The following is a 25,018-nucleotide window of genomic DNA, read 5'->3' on the forward strand; positions in this document are numbered from 1 at the left end:
ATCCAAAGTAAAATGGTCCGTAGAGACAAGGTAAGGGGACCGGGAATAACTTTTCTTCTCACTTCATTCAGAGCGCAATAGTAATGGAGAAAAGGCCTAAAATAGCTAAAGTAATTATATTGATAACTGCTCTATCTATTTACATCAGGATATACTGCAAAAAACACTCGGGAAAGGTTAGTATTTGTGAATTATGATGAGCTGTACGGGAAGGTCGGGACTCGGTAGAGTGGGCATCCTAAGATGGCCGCCGCGCCGGGCCCGCTGGCTTCACTTATCGCCCATACCACAACACAGGAACGCGCGCTCTATATGTATAACTCTGTGCATGGGACCATACTTATACAACTTCCCGAGACCAAACTTATCTAAAAATATTTGTATATATTTTCATCTTGACCCAAAATTGCTAGTCAGATGCCTCACATATTATTTTGGTGAATATCATATTGATAAACCAAAAAACAAAGCAATTTGAGCTAATGTTTAGCCGTTATGACGGCATATTAATCGTAGATATATTTTAAAATTCTTTGTGAATACCTTTGAAAATGACGTCAAGCAAGTGTGCCAATAATATTAAACCCTGTACGCACTAATATTATTTCTTACTCCATTATAATAAGAATTACATATATAATTAATCATTCTCATAATCTAGGTAAACGAATAAATGAATTTAGAGTAGCTATATGACGTAAAAGAATTTGGGAGATATTTATGAATGGCGACTCATTCACTTGAGCACCTCTGCATCCAGTGATGTCAGAATGACGTCAACGGTGATGCCAATTAATATTTTATCTCTATACCCACTTTTGAGATTATTTATTATGACATTAATTTTTACAGATATATGAGCTTCCTGTCTTTTTTATTATACGAATTAATGTTCTTGGAGATACTCTACGGCTTAGAAAATAAGGGAAATATTTGAGCATGGTAACTCAACAAAGGATTGCATAAAGGTTTATAGTCCTCTCTAGTATTGCCAATTAAGCAGTTTTATTTTTCAGTCTAGCAGTCATCTATAACGCCTTGGAGTAAGAAATTTAGTTTTATTTCAGATATTCTATAATGCTTCAGTAATATTCGAAGAGAATATAATTTTTAGTGCTATTTAGAGGTAATATTTAATCATATGGGATTTGTAGCGCTTTTGGACAAACTTAGCAGTATTTTTGCTTGGTAACTTTCGTTGCCACTTCGCGCTAATACCATCAGTTGTATAAATACCGGAATTTGCCTAACGCTATATTACGGCAAAATTTAGCTGCATTTTAAAGATCTCTATCAGTATTTCAGTGACGGGCCAGAGAGTTTTAACATTTTCTGGCTATTTCTTGCGGTGAGAACCCACCAAAATTGTAGCAGCCGACGAACTTTGGTAATTTAATGCAGTAGCGAGGTTAGCGCTTCATGCTTTTCGTCAGCAATATTTTTCACGACTAACCAAAGGGGATCCAATGGTATTTTGGAGATGGCAGCACATTTCAAGCAGCATTATAGACATCTTGAGCCATTTTCAGCCATATTTTAGGGGTCTGGGGCTAATTCTCGGTCTATTCTTAGTATTTAACACAAGTCTAGCTACCTTTGCTATCCATTTTTCTGTCCTTCAGGGCTTGGCAACTCGTCCCTGGCCCAGGCTCACTGCAGCAGCCCAGCCCTAGTCGGAAGGTCCCACTGACGATTGGCGAGCTCGTGTTTCCTCGTTTTTACAGCATATTGGTGCTCAGAGGCGTGGGAAAATGAAAATCTGGACGTCCGAACACATATTTAGGTGAGTGACCCTGGAAAATAGCCAGAAAGTGCGCCATACCCGGTTGAGTTGCTGAAATACTGGTGTTCCGGTTTTGCAGGCTTCAGCTGATGGGAATATTCCATGCGTTGAGAATGCATGGGAATTTTTATATATACACTTGTTATTCAGTTTAATTTATTTTTTTGGCAGTGGAAAATGGAAATGAACTCTGGAACTGGACCGGGTGATGCAAGAGACTGCTATCAGGAAAGCACTAGGGACCAGGGCCAAGGTTACGTCATTAGGAAGCGATATATAATTGGAATATTTACCGCTTAATATTAGGTACTTTTAAGCCAATTAGTGATATTTTGAGTCGAGAAAAATGGAAATCGACTCTGGGATTTGGCCAAGTGATGCGGTAGAGTGTAAAATTCAATAGAGATGTTTTAATATATATTTTTGGACGAAGGAACATCATAATGGACTTAAAATACTGGTGGTTACGTTAGATTGATGCCCACCATCCACTCACTTGATGTAGTCATTCCTAATACTGAGGGTTACGTTAGATTGATGCCCACCATCCACTCACTTGATGTAGTCATTCCTTTTGGGTAAACTCTGCCTTGATAAGCCATTTGGTTTCCTGTAAATGAGAAAGGCCTTTACTACGTTGGGTGGTAGCCATATCACCAAATTAAACTTGTATGGGTTTCAACGGGACAGGTTTGGGTTTATTGCCCACATAGGCTAATGCTACTCAGTGGCGTGTGAGGCTGGTGGTGGTGGTGGTGAATTGTGATGATGATGGTGGTGGTGGTGATGATGATGGTGGTGGTGGTGATGAGAATGAGGATGGTGGTGGTGATGAGAATGATGATGATGGTGGTTGTTTGTGATGATGATGATGATGGTGGTGATGATGATCATGATGGTGGTGATGATCATGATGATAATGATGATCATGATGGTGGTTGTGATGATGATGACAATGATGGTGATAAAGGAGGGCTGGGTGATGAATGTATGAATAAGCTTCTTTTTTCCAAGAAGAGTGAAAGATAGCAAGATTCCACACATCCTGTATACTCTCTCTCTCTCTCTCTCTCTCTCAGATTTTTACTATGATCAGATGTGTACTGTACAGAAGTGGATTCTCTCTCTCTCTCTCTCTCTCTCTCTCTCTCTCTCTCGAATTTTTACCATGATCAAATGTGTACAGAAGTGGATCTCTCTCTCTCTCTCTCTCTCTCTCTCTCTCTCTCGAATTTTTCCTATGACCAGATGTGTACAGAAGTGCGTTTTTTGAGTATATTGTGTGATTTGATTTTTACCAATCCCTGTTTTTTTTTTTTTTTTTTAAATATCCCCCTCCCCCCCAAAAAAAAAATACAAATCTTTTTTTCATCTTTACTCTGCATTTCATTCATAACCAAAACATTTCAGCCTCTCATAGTTACTGGTCTCTATCTCTTTCTGTCTGTCATTCTATAGCCAGATGTCTTAATGCTATAAGGGGTGGCCACAAACAAAGAGCCTCCATGTTGCCCTATCCCCTGCCATTTTACTGCCCTCTCCCCAGCTTACACCCCCCTCTCCACTCCTCTCCATCTCATCCTCAGTCTCCCCCTCCCTCTTCTCTCCACCTCACCCGCATACACTCTCCTCATTAGTTTCTCATTCTCCATCCTCTCCACATGGCCAAACCACCTCAGTGTATTTCTCCTAAAGCTTTCTATCACATCCACATCCACACTGCCCCTTCACCTCCTGTCTGTCTATCTATCTGTCTATTACCAGACGCCTCAATCCTGAAAGAGGTGGCCACAAACAAATCGCCTCCATGTCATCCTGTCCCCTGCCATTTCACTGCCCTGCTCCGAGCTCACACACCCCTCTCTCATATACTTCATTCCTCACATTCATAAAAGCAAAATGAGCCACAATCAAACACCCACAGCTGACAGAGGCCAAGGCAAAACTGTGAACACTTGCCAGCTAGTGATTCGGTCAGGGATTGGGTGGAGTAAACCTTGTGACACTCACGCTGGCTGCCAAGTAATTAGATTAAAATTGTGTATCTCTTTTAGTGCAGATTTTTTATGCAAGTGTTGTGGAAGAAGAGGTATTTGCAGAGGCTACCTGTGTGTGTGAGTGAGGTGGAGGGGAGGGAGAGGGAGGGGGAGGCCAAGGATGAGATGGAGGAATGGAGTGGAGAGGTATATGAGAGAGGGAGGTGTGAGCTGGGAGCAGGGCAGTGAAATGGCGGGGGACGGCGACATGGAGGCGATTTGTTTGTGGCCACCTCTTTCGGGATTAAGGCGTCTGGCAATAGATAGATAGATAGATAGAACTCTACCTGTATAACACTGCTAAGATACCATAACTAGATTTACTATGGGGTGAAATGAGTAGTACCGTCCTAATTACAACCAGTCGTTAGTGTGTTGGGTAGAGTAAGGCAGTACTGTGGTGGTACTTTGTTTTCGTTGCACCTCCTCATGACTTGCATCATAATCATTCATTTCAACAACCAGGTATGTATTCAGAGTGGAAAGATAGCATTTTTAGACCAAATTAGACAACTGGGCCAGCAGACTCATCAACTGCAGGCACATGTAACATTTGCCAGTCAGTCTTCTAACATCAGAAACTTCACAAACGGCATCCCTCAAGGATCTGTTTTGTCCCCTGCACTCTTTAACCTATACATGTACGACGTACCCACACCACAGATACACATAGCTTCCTATGCAGATGATATAACACTTACATGTATGCACCAAAATGCAAACACAGCTGCACACATCCTCCAACCTTACCTCAACACACTACACGAATGGTTCACCACAAACAGGCTCAAAATAGCCCCAGCCAAATCTACAGTGCCCCTTCTTACAAACTGGACAGCAGAACACAGTCACATCCCACACCTCACCATAAACAACTATCCCTTACCACACACACACATACCCAAAATCCTTGGTGTAACATACAATACATCAATGTCATTTAAACAACACATCACAAACATTAAAAATAAAATAACACCAAGACTCAATGCTTTGAGGTCACTTGCCCATACAACATTTGGACACAACAAAGAAACCACCACCACAGTACACAAACAATACATACGTTCAGTGATGAATTATGCAAGCCCTGCCTGGGCTTCTAACCTCACCAAAACACACTACAACACTCTACAGACCATACAGAACAAGGCCCACAAAATAATCACAGGCTGCACAGCTACTACACCCACAGACCACCTACATCAAGAAACCAAAGTCCTCAAAGTCAAAGATCACTTAGACATGAGAGGCACCCAGTTTCTTGCTGCAGCCTCCACAAACCCACAACATCCACTACAGTACATGGCAGCACATCCACCCACACCAAGGAACATCAAAACAACACCATCCACTACAGTACATGGCAGCACATCCACACACACCAAGGAACATCAAAACAACACCCAGCACACGATATCATACACAAATACTGTCATCTCTCCCCCCTCGCCCACCTCAGACCAGCTTCCAGAAGCATATCCACACTCAAATCACTCGCCGCTCCATTCAGTCACGTAAAGACAACACACAGTTGCATGCACGGCCTCCTGACATCCACCCTTCAGAATCCTATCTTCCCATTGAGGACAGGGTCCACCTGGCCAGGCTGAGATGTGGGCACCATCCAGCCCTCTTGAGTTACCAGAAGAGGCTGGATGACTCCATCACTGATGCCTGTCCAGGATGCAACACAGCACCCCATACTATTAAGCACATTATGCAAGACTGCATTGCACACAGTCTGCAACACAGCACCCCATACTATTAAGCACATTATGCAAGACTGCATTGCACCAGACATGGGGTCTATTACTGGGTTTCTATTACTATTACTATTAATTTCAGTTGCTGTTATTGTAATACTATTATAGTCACTTTAGTGGTCATCTGTTACTATTACTTGGTCATCTATTTGTATTACTGTTACTTTTAAAATATTATTTATGATAATGGTATTAAATAATTAGAAATGGTTGTTATGTTCATTATCGTTGGGAGGCTCTTCCACTGAAGGCACAAGTGTGTCTAGATCACCTGATGGCCTGTTGACCACTCTCCATTCTGCACGGTCTCCTGTGGTGTACCTGCAGCTTGGAGAGCAGCCAACAGGTAACCAAGGTGAGAATGCTGGTTTTATTGATTATGGTAAATGGTATTAAAGTGTCTGTAATGGGAAAGTAATAGACAATTATCTATTACTTTGCCTTCTATTACTATTACAGCCAGGAACTTGTGAACTATTACTATTACTCTGAAAACCTTGTAATAATCTATTACTATTACATATTACTATTACCCCATGTCAGCATTGCACACAATCTGCAACACAGCACCCCATACTATTAAGCACATTATGCAAGACTGCCTTGCACACAATCACCTACACCAACAACACAACATACACTCCTTGAGAGCTCTGTGGGAAAGCCCAGTCTCGGCCATGGCCTTCCTTAGGGACTCGGCGCTGTTCGGTTAGACTGCCTAGGGAATAACTACTACTACCACACCGAGTGCAGTCAGATGTGCAGGAGGAATATCCAACTTCTCAGTAAGTTCTGGGTTAAGACAGGGGTGTGTCCTTGCCTCCACACTTTTCAACATGTGCATGGATTGGATACTTGGCCGGGCTGCGAGTCAGAGTCCTGTGAAGTATCAGTTTGCTTGACTTTGTTGATGCAGTTATCCTAGTGGAGTCGCCGGAGATACTACTGTTGAGTGTCCTCAGTGAATTTCACAAGAATGCAAATCCATTGGGTTTAAAGATCTCTTGGGCCAAGACCAAGGTGCAGGCATTTGGTGGCTTGTTGGATGAAGCAGGTCAGTCTGTCCAAGCACGTGACAGGACCGTGGAAGGCTTGGACAGAGCCACTTATCATGATAGTGCGTTAGATAACAATGGTAGGGCAGACAATAAGAACTGTCTTCTCATCAGTCTGGCATACTAGGTTATGAATTCACTTAACTTGGGTACCTGGTGTTGCTGTTGTTTGTGTACAAGGGCAAAAATTTTTATCTTAAGGGCAGTGGTGTTGCCTCTTTTACCATACTACATTATTTATGTTGAGAGATGCTTAGAAGGAGTGTTGTGGTGTGGATGTGGATGTGATAGGAAGCATTAGGAGAAATACATTGAGGTGGTTTGGCCATGTGGAGAGGATGAAGAGCAGGAGACTAATGAGGAGAGCGTATTTGGGTGAAGTGCAGAGGAGGGGGAGGCCAAGGATGAGATGGAAGGATTGAGTGGAGAGGTATATGAGAGAGGGGTGTGTGAGCTGGGGGAGGGCAGTGAAATGGCAGGGGAAAGAACGACATGGAGGCGATTTGTTTGTGGCTACCCCTTATGGGATTATGGCATCTGGCAATAGACAGATAGGGGGAATGGTTGGTGCCTGGAGGGTTGCACAGAGGGACCCATGTGTGTGTGTGTGTGTGTGTGTGTGTGTGTGTGTGTGTGTGTGTGTGTGTGTTTTTTATGCAATGAAGAAGGGACCAAAGGCCAGGAGCCACAAACCGTTCCTTCCAAGAAAGAAACAAAAACAACACAAAAGAGAGCCAAATTCAAGATGCGTTCATTTCGAGATGCCTGGACACACTGCGTTTGAAAGACTGGAGATCATAGGAAGCAGGAAATACAGACAGAGGGAGACAGTTCCAGAGTTGACCTGTTGCATAAATGAAGGACTGGGAGTAACCTTGAAATTGGTTGGAGTGAGAGGGTGAGGGAGGCCATGCACCCTACAGTAATGGCCCCCCAGGGTGATATCAGGCTCTTATCACTGCTTAGCATTCAACAACGCATGGCAAATTATCTCTCTCTCTCTCTCTCTCTCTCTCTCTCTCTCACACACACACACACACACACACACACACACATCAACAGTGTACAGAACCTATGGGAGAACTCATAGGGGCAATTGCTTACTTGTGGTTGATGGGTCTGGTAGATCAGATGAACCAGGAATGGACAACAACAACAACTGGTTTGGGCAGGTGGGAGAAGCAGGTGTGGATGGCAGTTTATCTATCTATCTATCTATATCTATCACCAGACACCTTAATCCCATAAGGGGTGGCCACAAACAAATCACCTCCATGTGGCCCTGTCCCCTGCCATATTATTGCCATCCCTCCAGGTCACACACCTTCTTTCTCATACACCTCTGCAGCCCTCCATCTTATCCTCAGCCTCCACTTCACTCACACACACTCTCCTTGTCAGTCTCTCGCTGATTTTTTCCTTTTCTCGCAGTCACCCATGGGAGACTGTGATGCAGGCAGTGTGGCGCAAGTACATACACTCCTTGTTAGTCTCTCGCCTCCACCTTGCTCACATACACTCTCCTTGTTAGTCTTTCACCTCCACCTCACTCACACTCTCCTTGTTAGTCTTGTGCCTCCACCTTGCTCACATACACTCTCCTTGTTAGTCTCTTGCCTCCACCTCACTCACATACACTCTTCTTGTTAGTCTCTTGCCTCCACCACACTCACATACACTCTTCTTGTTAGTCTCTCACTGATTTTTTCTTTTTTCCGCAGTCACCCGTGGGAGACAGTGACGCAGGCGGTGTGGCGTAAGTACCCCAACCCACACAACCCAGCAGTGGTGGGGACGGATGTCATTGAACGCCGGGTGGAGAGCGGCGTCCTGCACACACAGAGACTCATCAGTTCTCAGTGGGGCCTGCCAACTTGGGCACAAAAGGTGGGTGGCGGCTCCCTTGCAGTTAGCGTGTTTCAAGTTAGTGATTTTTGCGTTTAGCTGTAGGTTAGAATAGGTAGCAATCGCGGGCATTTAGTGATTGTGTTATGTGTTTAGCGATGTTGGGCGTGTAATGCCTTGCCCGTCCACCACCCGGCCGCCATTGTTATCATTGTTGTCAGCGTCTGGCCACCTTGGGTGCTGTGTTCTTCTTTCATAGTGCCGAGCATTTGGCGTTTTTTGCTGGTGAGAAGTTGTATAGCCACACAGTGATGTATCTGTATAATGTACTGCTAATACACTGTGTTTCATTTCCAGCACCTAAAGTACAAAATCAGGGGTCGGAAGAGGGACTTGGAGGAGGGGTGCAGACTCGGTTATATTTTTCCCATATAAAGTACACTTTGCATTTAGCAATTTGGCCATGTAGAGAGGATGGAGAGCGAGAGACTGATGAGGAGAGTGTATGTGAGTGAGGTGGAGGGGGAGAGAGGTAGAGGGAGGCCAAGGATGAGATGGAGGGATGGAGTGGAGAGGTGTATGAGAGAGGGGGGTGTGAGCTGGAAGCAGGGTAGTGAAATGGCGGGGAACAGGGCGACATGGAGGTGATTTGTTTGTGGCCACCCCTTATGGGATTGAGGCGTCTGGCAATAGAGAGATAGATAGACAGATAGCACTGAGCGATGGTTTTGCCAGACTAAATAAAAAGCTAAACATGAGGGACCACTGTATTCAAACTTTATACAATGGATGATGGAGTGTCCTGTGTGTGAATGTAGGGTGTAAGTAGGACTAGAAATTTACTAATGATGATGGTGGTGGTGGTGGTGGTGGTGGTGATGATGATGATGGTGATGACTGTCAGGATGAAAGTGGTGATCATGATGGAAATAATGCTGGGATGATGATGATGAGTTTTAGATATGTAGTGCTGTGATGATGATGATGATGTGCTGTAGATCTTTTGTACTGTGTTGTTGATGATGATGATGATGTTGATGAAGGAAAGATGTCAAGTTGATGATGATGGAAGTGTCAGGCTAGGGATATTGATGATGATGATGTTGATGAAGGAAAGTGTCAAATTGATGATGATGATAAGTGTCAGGCTAGGGATATTGATGATGATGATGAAGGAAAGAGTCAAGCTGATGATGAGGGAAGTGTCAGGCTAGGGATATTGATGATGTTGATGCACGTTTCAGATCCTGGGTGCCGACCGTGTCTGCTACGGGTACGAACATTCAGAAGTTAACCCGGAAAAGAGAATGATGACGATGAGGACGAGAAACGTAAGTGCGTGTTTTTCGTGTGCAGTGTGTTTGGATAGGAAGCGTTAGGAGAAACACACTGAGGTGGATTGGCCATGTGGAGAGGATGGAGAGTGAGAGACTGACGAGGACAGTGTGTGCGTGTGAGGTGGAGGGGGGGAAAGGGAGGGGGAGGCCAAGGATGAGATGGAGGGATGGAGTGGAGATGTATATGAGAGAGGGGGGTGTGAGCTGGGAGCAAGGCATTGAAATGGCAGGGGACAGGATGACATGGAGGCGATTAGTTTGTGGCCACCCCTTACGGGATTAAGGCGTCTGGCAATAGATAGATAGAGACATTGGTTATGGAAGTTGTATTGTGTTCAGGCTTGTGTGTATCTAGTGGTGGTGGAGTGACAGGGTAGTAGTAGTAGTAGTTGTTCCCTAGGCAGTCTGGCCTAACAGCCCCGAGTCCCTTAGGAAGGCCACGGCCGAGACTGGGCTTTCCCACAGAGCTCTCAAGGATCGTATGTTGTGTTGTTGGCGTAGGTGATTGTGTGCAATGCAGTCTTCCATAATGTTCTTAATAGTATGGGGTGCTGTATTGCATCCTGGACAGGCATCAGCGACGAAGTCATCCAGCCTCTTCTGGTAGCTTAAGAGGGCTGGATGGTGCCCACATCTCAGCCTGGCCAGGTGGACCCTGTCCTCACGGGGAAGATAGGATTCAGAAGGGTGGATGTCAGGAGGCCGTGCATGCAGCTGTGTGTTGTCTTTAAGTGACTGAATGGAGCGGCGAGTGATCTGAGTGTGGATATGCTTCTGGAAGCTGGTCTGAGGTGGGTGAGGGGGGAGAGATGACAGTATTTGTGTATGGCATCGTGTGCTGGGTGTTGTTTTGATGTTCCTTGGTGTGGGTGGATGTGCTGCCATGTACTGTAGTGGATGGTGTTGTTTTGATGTTCCTTGGTGTGGGTGGATGTGCTGCCATGTAGTGTAGTGGATGGTGTGGGTTGTGCCTGGATGGACACCACATTTGCATCTCCACCCAGTTAACAGGGACACATAGCAGGCTCCACATCACCCCGTTATTTGGTTATATGGTTACCACCCAGCGTATATTAGTATAGCTAGGCATTGGAGCTGCCTGGTTGCGTTAGTGCCACAGCAGGAAGGCACCCATCTCCACAAAATATTATAATGACGTTAGGATTCCAAGAGATTGAATGGTGAGTGAATGAGAGTGTGTCCCATTCAGTTGGTCAGACAGCTGGTTAATTTCTTGTACCAGCTGTTATTTTCTGCCTCTCTGGACCCTACCCCACCCTGTCGCAGGATAGGAAAAGTGTGTGTGTGTGTGTGTGTGTGTGTGTGTGTGTGTGTGTGTGTGTGTGTACCTAATTGTGATATACAGGAAATGAGCTACACTCGTGGGTTTCCGTCTCTGTTTTTCAATAAGTCAAATTTAGTTTTAAACTCGTTTAAGTTTTTAAACTGGCTGATCTCTTTGTCCAGGCTATTCCACAGGTATATACATCTATAAGGAAAACTATATTTCTTGATATCCATCAAGCTGCTTGACTTCCTCAGTTTCATTGTGTGTCCTCTTGTTACTCTCTTATCCCATACAAACAGATCTTCTTTGTCAATTTTATCTACTCCTATCATGGCCCTGAACACTACAATCATGTCATCCCTCTCTCTCCTTTCCTCTAAGGAAGACAGGTCTAGTTTTTCCAGCCTTTCCCTGTACGACATGTCTGCCAGACTGAGAACCATCTTGGTTGCTGTTCTTTGTATTCTCTCAATCTTGTTTATATCTTTCTTTTTGTGTGGACACCACACCACCGCTGCATATTCTAACCTGGGGCGAATCATTGCCACTATCAATTTTTTCATCATCTCCTCATCCAGGTAATGAAATGCTATTCTTATGTTAGTCAAGGGATTATTTGTCTCTCTAACTATCGTGTTTTTCAGGTGACAAATAATCCTGGACCAGCACTCCCAAGTCCTTCTCTTCTCTCGTTTTTATGATTGGTTCATTACCCATCATATAATTCAGTGATGGTCTTGTGGCACTTTTACCCATTTCCAGTATTTTACATTTTTTTTGCGTTGAATTTTATTTCCCACATCCGGCTCCAATCATGCATCCTATGTAGGTCCTCCTCCAGCATTTTACTGTCTTCTTCAACTTCTACTTTTTTCATGAGCTTCACATCGTCAGCAAACAGACTTGCAGAACTGTTCATTCCATCTACCATATCATTTACATAAATCAGGAACATTACAGGCGCTAACACCGAGCCCTGTGGGACTTCACTTGTTACATCCCTCCATCCAGACATCCTGTCCTTTATTACTGTCCTCATTTGTCTGTCTCTCAAAAAGTCTCTCAACCACTGTAAGATGTTGCCCTTCGGTCCTCCTATGTGCTCCAATTTCCACACAGTCACTTTTGAGGTACCTTGTCAAAGGCTTTTGCCACATCTAAATACACACAATCCACCCAACCATCTCTCTCCCGTACCACGTCAATCGCTCTTGAGTAAAAGCTCAACAAGTTGGAAACACATGACCTTCCACTTCTAAATCCAAACAGTCTTTCAGCCAAAATATTCATCTCTTCCAGATATTTTATCCATCTGTCTTTCAGGATTCTCTTGCACAATTTTGCGACCATGCTGGTTAGAGACACTGGTGTATAATTCAGGGGTTCTTCCCTGTTTCCTCCCTTATTAATTGGTACCACATTTGCCTTCAGCCATTCCAGAGGCACTTTCCCTTCCTCCAGAGAACACACAATTAAACTGTGAATCTTATCCACCAGTTGTTCTCTGCATTCCTTCAGTACCCAGTTAGAAATTCCATCAGGTCCTGGGGCTTTCCTTACATCTTGAGTTTCCAGTAGTTTATACACTTCTTGTTCTGTGTGTGTGTGTGTGTGTGTGTGTGTGTGTGTGAGAGAGAGAGAGAGAGTTGATGAGGATTTGTGTGTAGGAGGAGTCAGAATGTGTGCACAGTATGTATGTATGTATGTATGTATGTATGTAAGGTACCAATTCTGTGTATGTGATGAGTAATATTTATCTTGTTGCTTAGTTAACGTTTTCCAGCAGTCGGTATGGATGAGCGTTTGGTGTATGTGCTGTACGTGTGGATAGTGATTTATGTACGTATTAGGAGTCCGAATGCGTACACACTATGCCTGTATGTAGGTAAGGAGGGTTTGGTGTATGTGCTGTACGTGTGGATGATGGTGATGATTTATGTACGTATTAGGAGACAGAATGCGTACACAATATGTGGATGTGGATGATTATGATAATTTATGTACGTATTAGGAGTCAGAATGTGTACACACCATGTCTGTATGAAGGTAAGGAGGGTTTGTCTGTACGTATTGGGAGTCAGAATGCGTACACACTATGTCTGTATGTAGGAAAGTAGGGTTTGTTGATTTATGTACGTATTATGAGTCAGAACGGTACACACCATGTCTGTATGTAAGTAAGGAGGGTTTGTTGATTTATGTATGTATTAGGAGTCCGAATGCGTACACACTATGTCTGTATGTAAGTAAGGAGGGTTTGTTGATTTATGTACGTATTAGGAGTCCGAATGCGTACACACTATGTCTGTATGTAAGCAAGGAGTGTTTGTCTGTATGGGTGAGTGTTTGGTGTATGTACATGTGGATGATGATGATTTATGTACGTATTAAGAGCCAGAATGCGTACACACTATGTCTGTATGTAGGTCATGAGGGTTTGTCTGTATGTATGAGTGTCTGGTGTATGTGCTGTAGGGATGGATGATGATAATTTATGTACGTATTAAGAGCCAGAATGCGTACACGTTATGTCTGTATATAGGTCAGGAGGGTTTATCCATTAGTAAGTCATGTCTATTTCATTCCACAGTTAACCTTTTCCAGCACAGTCAGTATGGATGAGTGTCTGGTGTATGCCCCGGACCCCACCGACCCTGACAAGACCATCCTGAGGCAAGAGACCATTATCACCGTCAAGGGAGTGCCGCTGACCTCGTACATGGAAAACTACCTCATAAACAGTATCTCCTCGAACTCATTTAAGGTGAGCTGAATACACCCTGCACACACACCCTGGACACGCACACCCTGGACACTGTTGCAGTATTATACTGTATATATCGTCTAATTCATTTAAGGTGAGCTGGGGTGAAGTTACTCCTCACACTGCACCAACCACACTAGGCAAGAGTGAGAGTGTACTGGGTAGCGTTACAGTACAGTCCCAGTGACCCGGGAACCTTGGGGAACTTATCCTCCTGGTTACTGATTTTTCCTGTATATCTGATACGTACTGATATACACTCTTATACACCAGCTCTATCATTGCAGTACACCTTGGTCCCAATTAACGCACCTGTATGGTGGATGCGCCAGCGAGCACAACTTGATATCACACTAACTGATACGCATAATGGTTAGTACTTGGATGGGTGACCGCCTGGGAACACCAGATGCTGTTGGCATAACGTTCTCCCTACGTGTCAAGTGGGGTTGGTGGAGGATTAGTGCCCCTCCCTGTAAAACAATTAACTCTAAGCCCTTGGCCAACCAGTTTGGGATACATGGCGTCTGGCAATGAATGAATGAATGAATGATACGCATAACTTATGTGAAAAATTAATTTGGTGGAGGAGTGACTCCAACTTTAGGGGTTACACTTTTAAACACTGAAAATTACCCTGGTACTAAATAATAGTATACATACATACATACACACACACACATGTACACATACCCTCAATGAGCTGGTCTAAACCGGTTTGCTGCCACCGTCCTCCCCTCTCGTAAATAATATGAAGCTGTACGCACCGATATCGCACTGAAATCATAGTAGAGTGGCTGAAAGTGTTATTTTGTATTATACTGTGAATTACTGTGATAAAATACAAGTGATTTAGTGATATTTTTGTGATAATCAGGGGAGTCATATGCCAAGCACATTAGCTAGCGACCATTTTTGCGGTTGCAAACTGTGTAGCTATGCTATGAAATGACTTATGACGTTATATTTTTTTCATTCATTCATTGCCAGACGCCATGTATCCCAAACGGGGTGGCCAACGGCTTAGGGTTAATTGTTTTACAGGGAGGGGCACTAATCCTCCACCAACCCCACTTGACATGAAGGGAGAACGTTATATCAATAAGCTTTATAAAAGTAAGTGGTAATAAAAGTCATTCATAAAGTTTGATAAAGTTTACTCTCATCTCAAGTGTCAGGACCAACTTGCCTAGTCCCGGGCTCTTATGCTCCTCGTGGGGCAACGCAGGATTGGGTGATGGATGGATGTAATAATTTTCCTCACATCGTTACTGTATCGCTGAAGTCTGGCATAAACACTGTGGAATATCGTAATAAAACCATACAGAACTGGCTAGAAGTGTTATGTTTTTATTTATTATTGTAGTTATTGTGATAAGGTAACGTGGCAGTAACCCTAGTTTGTACAGGAAAAATCTTGTGGTTTGGTGGAAAGTTCTGCCTCACTGGGGTCTTTCCGGCGTCATATGATCAAAACACACCTTGTATTCTTTCAAATCGTTCTCCGGGCTTGGAGTGCCTATGGACATGCAGTTTGTTGCAAACGATAGTAGAAAGATTGAAGTTTGCCTGACAAAAATATTAGCTCTTAAGATTAAGGATAAGTGGGATAAAACATGAGTTGAAAACACACCATTTTTTCCTATTTCTCCTCACTGAGCTGCAGCCAGAGGGTTAAGGCGTCTGCAGCAGCCAAGATTCGGTTGATCTGCCTTATGGAGAGCTCTCCTGGTGTTTCTGGTGTTGCTGGCGTTGGTGTAACCTCCTCTTGTCTCACCTCCTGTATTGCATCCTTGATAGATGCTGCAGTAATCACACCAGCTGTGGTGGCGTCACTAGCATTGTAAAATTGAGACGTTGTGGATAGTAAGAGACCGCTCGTACTATTAATCTCACTATTTGATCACGTGCTAATTGGGACCTTGGTGTATATACAATACCAGTGGTGTATCTGACATATACACTTATACACAGGCTATATCATTGCAGTATATACAATACCACCTGTAGCCAGGGCCACACTAACATTTCCTATTTGAAACAGCCTCTTAAATACATCCCATAAACATAATGCATGTAATTGCAGTGTCTTGCAGGAGTGTAAAATGCACATGGTAAGTCCATTTTGTAAAATATTATTCATTATTTTATTCATAAAACATGGACAAATGAACAAAAGAAATAAATCTGTAACATTTATTGGTGAACTGATGATTTAGAAAGAGCAGTTACACAGTACAGTAGGATTGTCATGACTTTTTGGCTCACAGTTGTATATACAGCTGTTGCAGGCCAATTTATTCCCCACCACACCACCGCCATTACTCCACCCCTCACTCACCACTCAGTTGCTTTGCGGATGATGCAGTAAATCCATAGGAATTGCAAACAGTAATTTTATCCAACAAAACAAACCCTCATTTCCATCATCGACATTTTTCGAGGGATGGAGTGGAGAAGTATACGAGAGATGGGGCGTGTGAGCTGGGAGCAGGGCTGTGAAATGGCTGGGGACAGGGTGACATGGAGGCGATTTGTTTGTGGCCACCCCTTATGGGATTAAGGCATCTGGCAATAAATAGAGAGATAGACATTTTATCTTCTTTGCCAGTGCCAGTGCATTCCAAGATGAATTTATACGTCATCTCAGAACACATTTACACTGGTAGTGAAGATAAAATGTAGTTGATAGAAATGAAGGTTTGTTTTGTTGGATAATTACAGTACTTGCAGTTCCTACATATTTATATTATTATTGCCCTCCTTCATTCCTTTCATTCTCTTCTGTCTTTCTTTCCTTCATTCTTTCCTTTTCCATCTGCCTGTGGGTGACTTTACACTCCCTTTTCTGTCTTTCTTTCCTTCATTCTTTCCTTTTCCTTCTGTCTGTGGGTGACTTTACACTCCCTCTTCTGTCTTTCTTTCCTTCATTCTTTCCTCTTCCTTCTGCCTGTGGGTGACTTTACACTCCCTCTTCTGACTTTCTTTCCTTCATTCTTTCCTCTTCCTTCTGCCTATGGGTGACTTTACACTCCCTCTTCTGTCTTTCTTTCCTTCATTCTTTCCTCTTCCTTCTGCCTGTGGGTGACTTTACACTCCCTCTTGTCTTTCTTTCCTTCATTCTTTCCTCTTCCTTCTGCCTGTGGGTGACTCTACACTGAGTGACAAGCCAAATGGTTTCCTGTACACCAGGAAACCATTTACTACACTGGGTGGTAACCATATAACCAAATTTTGGTGCCTGGTGGTTTAGTGGGTAATTATTGCACTCCAATCGGATTGACCTGGTGAAGGTTTATATCCAAGGGATGGTTGGGGTTTATTGCTCACGTAATGCCACTCAGGGATGAGTGAGGCTGGTCACTCATCTTAAATGTCAGGACCAACTTGCCTAGCCCCGGGCTCCTACGTTCCTCATGGGGCAACGTAGGATTGGATGATGATGATGATGACAGTAAAGCAGGTCACTGTCTTTCAGGGAGTCCATATACACTCTCCTAGTCAGTCTCTCATTCTCCATCCTCTCCATCTCATCCTTGGTCTCCCCCTCCACCTCACTCACATACACTCTCCTAGTCAGTCTCACTTCCCACCTACAAAGACAGAAATAGTGCTGGTGACAGTGAGTGAGAGACTGACAAGGAGAGTGTATGTGAGTGAGGTGGAGGGAGGGGGAGGCCAAGGATGAGATGGAGGGATGGAGTGGAGAGGTATATGAGAGAGGGGGGTGTGAGCTGGGAGCAGGGCAGTGAAATGGCGGGGGACAGGGCGACATGGAGGCGATTTGTTTGTGGCCACCCCTTACGGGATTAAGGCGTCTAGCAATAGATAGATGATGATGGTGATGGTGATGGTGGTGATGATGATAGTGATGATGATGATGATTGTGATGCTAATGATTCTCGTGGCAGTAAAGCACCTCAATATCTCCTCCAGGGCCGGGATGCGTTGGAGTTCGTCATATCCAAAATAAATCGCGAGGTGGAGGACCTAATGTGCAGCACGACGGAGATATTCACCCACACCAAGCGCTCCATCGGCGAGATTACCGAGTCCGCCCTGCGTTCCGTTGACGACATATCCACCGCCGCTAAGAAGTCCGTTGATGGGCTCTCCGACGCGGCCATGAAATCCATTGATGACATCTCGTGCGTCGCTAAAAAGGGCATTGACAACTTTACCCAACCACCCAGTAATATGCCGAGAATATGATAGCAGACGATATGTAGGATTTATTTCAATTGTTTAGTGACGAATATAGAAAACGTGGACCAGGGAGACGGCAGTGAGAAGAAGGAAGAGACGAAGAGAAATAATGCGACAAGGATAGCATAGCAAGAAAGCAATAATACGACAAGGATAGCAGACGATATGTAGGATTTATTTCAACTACTTAGTGACGAATATAGAAAACGTGGACCAGGGAGACGGTAGTGAGAAGAAGGAAGAGACGAAGAGAAATAATGCGACAAGGATAGCATAGACCATTGCCTGTATATTCATCAGGAAGCTCCCTAACACCTCTTCCTTAGTGATTTATATTTGGAAGATACAGAGAGGAATAATACGACAAGGATAACGTAGACCATGGCATGTATTATCAGGAAGCTCCCTAACACCTTTTCCTTAGTGATTTATTTTTGGAAGATACACAGAGAGGAATAATACGACAAGGATAACATAGACCATGGCTTGTATTATCAGGAAGCTCCCTAACACCTTTTCCTTAGTGATTTATTTTGGGGTATGGCTGGCTAATACCCTTTTATACATTATTTGTGCAGAGTATGGCAGTATTGGAAGGATTTATGTAACACAGGACAGTAAGGATTAAAAAGCAAAATAAATCACTCAGGAAAAGGTATTAGGGAGCTTCTTGGTGACAATATAATCCTGAAATGAAGGCGAGAGAAAGAAAGAAAAAGAAATTAGAGTTAGAGAAAGCTTTAATAGAAGAAAATGCTGAAAGTAGGAAACAAATTGAGAAATAATATGACAAGGATAGCAAAGATTATGTAGGATTTAGTTGTAGTATGCATGGCTGTGGGGGTTACTTAATTCCTTTTCCTTAGTGATTTATCCTGCCTGCATCTGAGTGTCATTTGCAAACTTAATAAACAGATGCTATATTCATTTTACCCAAACTTGGCCCAAAATTGCCATCTCTTCATAGTGATTGCTGAGTTGTAGCAATAGATTAACACTAGAATGCAGCGCTAGTCACAAAGAAGTGCTGTGGAAAGGATGTAGAGCTGTAGCAGTCTTTGTAACACTAGAATATAGCACTAGTCACGAAGAAGTGCTGTGGAAAGGATGTAGAGCCATAGCATTGTCTTTGTAACACTAGAATATAGCGCTAGTCACGAAGAAGTGCTATGGAAAGGATGTAGAGCCATAGCATTGTCTTTGTAACACTAGAATATAGCACTAGTCACAAAGAAGTGCTGTGGAAAGGATGTAGAGCCATAGCATTGTCTTTGTAACATTAGAATATAGCACTAGTCACAAAGAAGTGCTATGGAAAGGATGTAGAGCCATAGCATTGCCTCTCTGCCACTGAGCTATGTGAAATACGCTGAAAAAGGATGAAAATCTGGGCCAAGTTAAGGTGAAAGGAGTATAGATGTGTGTGTGTGTGTGTGTGTGTGTGTAAGTCCGTCTCTGTCTTTCTGTGTGTGTGTGTGTGTGTATGTGTGTGTGTACGTGTGTGCGTGTATGTTCCCAACTCTACATGAATTTCTCAAAAGGAATCATGACATTATTTTTATATTACAGAACAAATAGCCTACAGGACAGCGTTAAGGTACAATCATCAGACTAAATCACTCGGGAATTTGGCTCGCTTTTGTATTTTGTTTTTGTTCTTGGAAGGAACGGGGTGCGGGACTCAGCCTTTGTTTCCTTCTTCCAAAAAAATAAAAAAGGAAGGTGCGTTAAGTAAATCCCTGGCCACATAGATTATCACACACTTGGCCTATACTCTGTTCACTTTAGCCGGCTTAATATGGCGCTAGTCACGAAGAAGTGCTGTGGAAATGATAGTCATGAAGAAGTGCTATGGAAATGATAGTCATGAAGAAGTGCAATGGAAAGGATTGTCATGAAGAAGTGCTGTGGAAATGATAGTCATGAAGAAGTGCTGTGGAAATGATAGTCATGAAGAAGTGCTATGGAAATGTTAGTCAGGAAGAAGTGCTGTGGAAATGATAGTCATGAAGAAGAGCTGTGGAAAGGATAGTCATGAAGAAGAGCTGTGGAAAGGATAGTCATGAAGAAGTGCAATGGAAATGATAGTCAGGAAGAAGTGCTATGGAAATGATAGTCAGGAAGAAGTGCTGTGGAAATGATAGTCATGAAGAAGTGCTGTGGAAATGATAGTCATGAAGAAGTGCTATGGAAAGGATAGTCATGAAAAAGTGCTATGGAAAGGAGTGATAGTCATGAAGAAGTGCTATGGAAAGGAGTGATAGTCATGAAGAAGTGCCATGGAAAGGATAGTCATGAAGAAGTGCTATGGAAAGGAATGCTAGTCATGAAGAAGTGCTACGGCAAGGATATGGAGCGTACTTCATGTAACAGTGTCAGATAAAGTGCTGTGGCTTTACATCCTTGCCATAGCACTTCTTCATGACTAGCCTCAGTCTTGGCATCATTCCTGTTGCAACTCAGCCTTCAAGATGGAGGGATGGCAATTTTAGGCCAAGTTAGAGTGAAGAGAGTATAGCCAAATATTCCCTTTGCATTACGGTACCATAAGTGTTCCTGGTACCATTGAACCTGTACCTCTAGTGTACCATGGATTTGGTGTTTATATGCAGCGTGGTCCATTGTAGCACCTGACTAAATACCCACATGGAGGGAGCTAAGGGATGGCACTGTCTGCTGGTGTGGGTGTGGCAGTGGGAGTAGGAAATGAATCAATGATGCAAGAGACATTTACTCCGTCTGCTGGTGTGGGCTGGGGTGTGGCAGTGGGAGTAGGAAATGAATAAAGGATAGACATTCACTCAGTCTGCTGGTGTGGGCTTGGGTGTGAGAGTAGGAAATGAATTAAACAGGATAGGCATCAGATGCAGGATAGACAATTTTGCTCAGTCTGCTGGTGTGGGCAAGACATGTGCTATACATGGACCAACCTGCCTTTCTTCTTCACATTGGAGATTTTTATACCATCCACTCACCAGATGAAGTTTGTGACCCCCTCCCCCTCCCCCAGGTCATCAGATGTTGGATGACGTATCTATCTGTTTGGGGGAATAGACGTAACACCCAGTTCAATATTAGCCTTTGTGTGTGTGTGTGTGTGTGTGTGTGTGTGTGTGTGTGTGTGTGTGTGTGTGTGCACCTTATTCGTGTAGGTACACTGGTTGGTGCCATATGGAGAGGATGCAGAATGAGAGACTGACTAGAAGAGTGTATGTGAGTGAGGTGGAGGGGGGGAGAAGGAGGGGGAAGCCAAGGATGAGATGGAGGGATGGAGTGGAGAGGATGGAGAATGAGAGACTGACAAGAAGAGTGTACTGTATGCGAGTGAGGTGGAGGGGGAGGCCAAGGATGGGGTGGAGAGGATGGAGTGTGAGAGACTGACAAGAAGAGCATATGTGAGTGAGGAGGAGGGGGAGACCAAGGATGAGATGGAGGGGGATGTGAGAATGGACAGGGTGATGTGGAGGTGATTTGCCACCAGCCCTGATAGACTTAAAGCATTGGCAATAGATAGATGAATAGATAGACAGTATTTAAAACTAACAAGAAATGGAGATATTCTGAGACGCAAAGAGATCTATCTATCTATCTATTGCCAGATGCCTTAATCTTGTAATGGGTGGCCACAAACAAATCGCCTCCATGTTGCCCTGTCCCCCGCCATTTCACTGCCCTGCTCCCAGCTCACCCCCCCCCCCTCTCTCTCATATACCTCTCCACTCCATCCCTCCATCTCATCCTTGGCCTCCCATTCCCCCCGTCCACCTCACTCACATACACTCTCCTTGTCAGTCTCTCACTCTCCATCCTCTCCACATAGCCAAAGAGATACAAGCACAAAAATATCCAGTAGCATTGATTTAGGGGGAGGACAGGAGTGTAGAACTTTGTGTGGTGAGTGGATGGCTGCGGACATAGATACTGATCCACTAAATGAACAATAATTAGTCAGGAAATGAACGATAACTTCTGACATGCAGTGAGGTTATGTTCAAGCATTTCAGATTATTATGTACGAGAGTCATGATTCTTGGGCTGAAAATGGGGACCAGTATTATTGTCTGCAACTGTACAATGCTGTGTAGGCTTGTGGCTTACCTGATAATGGAAGGATAGGTGTACAGTGTAGCAAGGTGTATATATAGTAAAAAAAAAGTGACTATCCTTCCAGTTTTGTATGGAGAATATTCATAGCTAGCCAAACGCACTGAAAACGCCATCTCTGTCAGTGTGTGTTTGAGATATAGTGATAATTCCCTTATGTATGCATTGTGGGAGGATGTGTGTGTGTGTACAGTGGCTAAAGGTTGGGTGTACAGTGTAGCAAGGTGTACAGGTATATATAGTAAAAAAAAGTCACTATCCTTCCAGTTTTCTATGGAGACTATTCATAGCTAGCCAAACGCACTGACAACGCCATCTTTACCAGTGTCTATCTATCTATCTATCTGTCTATCTACAGCCTGACGCCCTAATCCCGCAAAGGGTGGCCACAGACAAATCGCCTCCATGTCGCCCTGTCCCCCACCATTTCACTGCCCTGCTCCCAGCTCACTCCCCCCTCACTCATATACCTCTCCACTCCATCCCTCCATCTCATCCTTGGCCTCCCCCTCCCTCCCTCCACCTCACCTACATACACCCTCTTAGTCAGTCTTTCATTCTCCATTCTCTCCACATGTCCAAACCACCTCAGTGTGTGTACCAGTGTGTGTTTCAGATGTAGTGATCATTCCTTTATGTAGTCATCGTGGGAAGCTGTGTGTGTTTGTACAGCGGCCTCCACTTCTACCTGGCACAGTGGTGTGGTGTGTCGAATCTGTTTGGGGAAGACGTTGACGATATTTCCGATTGTTTGATAAGAGCGATTGGTAGGATCAGACCAGTTAACCGAGGCTCAGTGTTTATCTATTGCCAGATGCTCTAATCCCATAAGGGGTGGCCACAAACAAATCACCTCCATGTTGCCCTGTTCCCCTTCTCTCATATAGGTTCAGTATACGTTAAATATTGTCCAGTAAATGCTTATCAGAATTATGTGTCCAGTTTTAATAATAATAATAATGATATTATTATTATTATTATTATTACTACTACTGCACTCCTTATGGGGCAACATAGGATTGGATGATGGATTATTATTATTATTATTATTATTATTATTATTATTATTACTAAACTCCTCATGGGGCAACGTAGGATTGGATGATGGATGGATGGATTGTTATTATTATTATTATTATTATTATTATTATTATTATCAGTTATATTTAGTGATGGAGTGGAGAGGTATATGAGAGGGGGGTGTGAGCTGGGGGGAGGGCAGTGAAATGGCAGGGGACAGGGCGACATGGAGGCAATTTGTTTGTGGCCACCCCTTATGGGATCAAGGTGTCTGGCAATAGATACAGTAGATAGATAGATCATTATTATTATTTTTATTATTATTATTATTATTATTATTTTTACCATTGTTATTATTGATATTCTCATTTTTATTATTATTATGATTATTATTATTATTATGATTATTATTATTATTATGATTATTGTTATTATTATGATTATTATTATTATTATTATTTCTGTACCTTGATATTTTGTACATAATCATTATATATTTTCAAACAGTAATAAACAGAGCAGAAAAACACAAGCAAGCACTCTTCATTTCCCCTTAGCTGGCACTTGTGGTCGTTCCCCTCGCTAACGACCTTGTTTGATGTAGAACGAGGCTGTTTGGATGGTCCAGGGTGGTTGAGAGAGGTGAAGATTGGTTTAAGAAGGTGCAGTGTAGAGAGAGAGGGGTGTGTGATGTGGGAGCAGGGAAGTGAAATGGCAGGGGACAGGGTGACGTGGAGGCGATTTGTTTGTGGCCACCCCGTATAAGGGACTAAGGCGTCTGGCAATAGATATAGATAGTATAGAGAGGGTTCACTCTCCTATACTCTTTTCATTCTAACTTGGCCTAAAATTGCCATCTCTTCATCTTGAATGCAGAGTTCGTCACGGTAGATTTAAACAGGATGCTGGTCATGAAGAAGTGCTATGTAGAGCTGTAGCATTGTCTCTCTGCCACTGAGCTACGTGGAATAAACAGCAAAAGGACAGAAATCGAGGGATGAGACCAGAGTAGGTGTAAGACTGAAGGAAATACACTTGGGCCACTGCACCCCCCAACACACTGTACCACTTAGAAACGAAGCCAGTTGTGTACAGCTATTTGCAGACGTTTGACTACACTTCTGTACACTTTGAGGAAATGAAATGTGGTACATGATCTAATATTACAGAATGAAATAATATTGGGAGGATGAGCTGGGTGGAGGGCAGCGATATGTCAGGCAGGGTGACGTGGAGGTGATTTGTTTGTGGCTGCTTTTGGGATTAAGGCATCTGGCGGTAAATAGGTAGATAGATTGAAACTTGTCACCTAACTTTTGCATGTGGCAGTGTAATGTACAGATATTCGTGTAACACCTATGTAATGCAGTACAGGTGTTACTTATGTGTAGCCAGATACATGGGAAGCATTACAACTGGGGAGAAAGACTAGTATTGTACATATGTAATATTTGTTGGTGGTAGGAGGGGGCAGTCACCATCCACTCACTTGATGTAGTGCTGCTCTCGGGTGTACAGATATTTATGTAACGCCTGTGTAATGCAGTACAGGTGTTACTTGTGTGTAGCCAGTTACAAGGGAAAGAAGTACAAAGAGAGAGAAAGACTTATTGTACATATGTAATATTTGTACACTTTTATGTATCTGGGTACAAGGGAAGGCAGTACAGACGTGGAAAGGCAGTGTGAAATGTACAGATATTTATGTAACGCCTTTGTAACACAGTACATGTGCTGTGTAGCTGATTAGAAGAGATAATACACACAGGGAGAAAGACTTACTGTACATATGTAATATTTCTGTACTATGTATG

General features: G+C 43.4%; 1 protein-coding gene across 1 annotated transcript; it reads left to right on the plus strand.

The window, feature by feature from the left end:
* Nucleotides 1–1,662: 1,662 nt before the first annotated feature.
* Nucleotides 1,663–18,167, plus strand: slmo (PRELI domain containing slowmo). Its single transcript, XM_080269803.1, has 5 exons — nucleotides 1,663–1,783; nucleotides 8,362–8,527; nucleotides 9,730–9,816; nucleotides 13,701–13,874; nucleotides 17,811–18,167. The coding sequence occupies exons 1-5, from the start codon at nucleotides 1,752–1,754 to the stop codon at nucleotides 18,084–18,086; spliced, it is 735 nt and encodes a 244-aa protein (XP_080125929.1). The 5' UTR covers nucleotides 1,663–1,751; the 3' UTR covers nucleotides 18,087–18,167.
* Nucleotides 18,168–25,018: the final 6,851 nt, after the last annotated feature.

The sequence above is a fragment of the Coenobita brevimanus genome, chromosome 37 (genome assembly GCF_032717465.1).
Source record: "Coenobita brevimanus isolate Jiangsu-jjx chromosome 37, ASM3271746v2, whole genome shotgun sequence".
In the NCBI taxonomy this organism is placed as follows: Eukaryota; Metazoa; Arthropoda; class Malacostraca; order Decapoda; family Coenobitidae; genus Coenobita; species Coenobita brevimanus.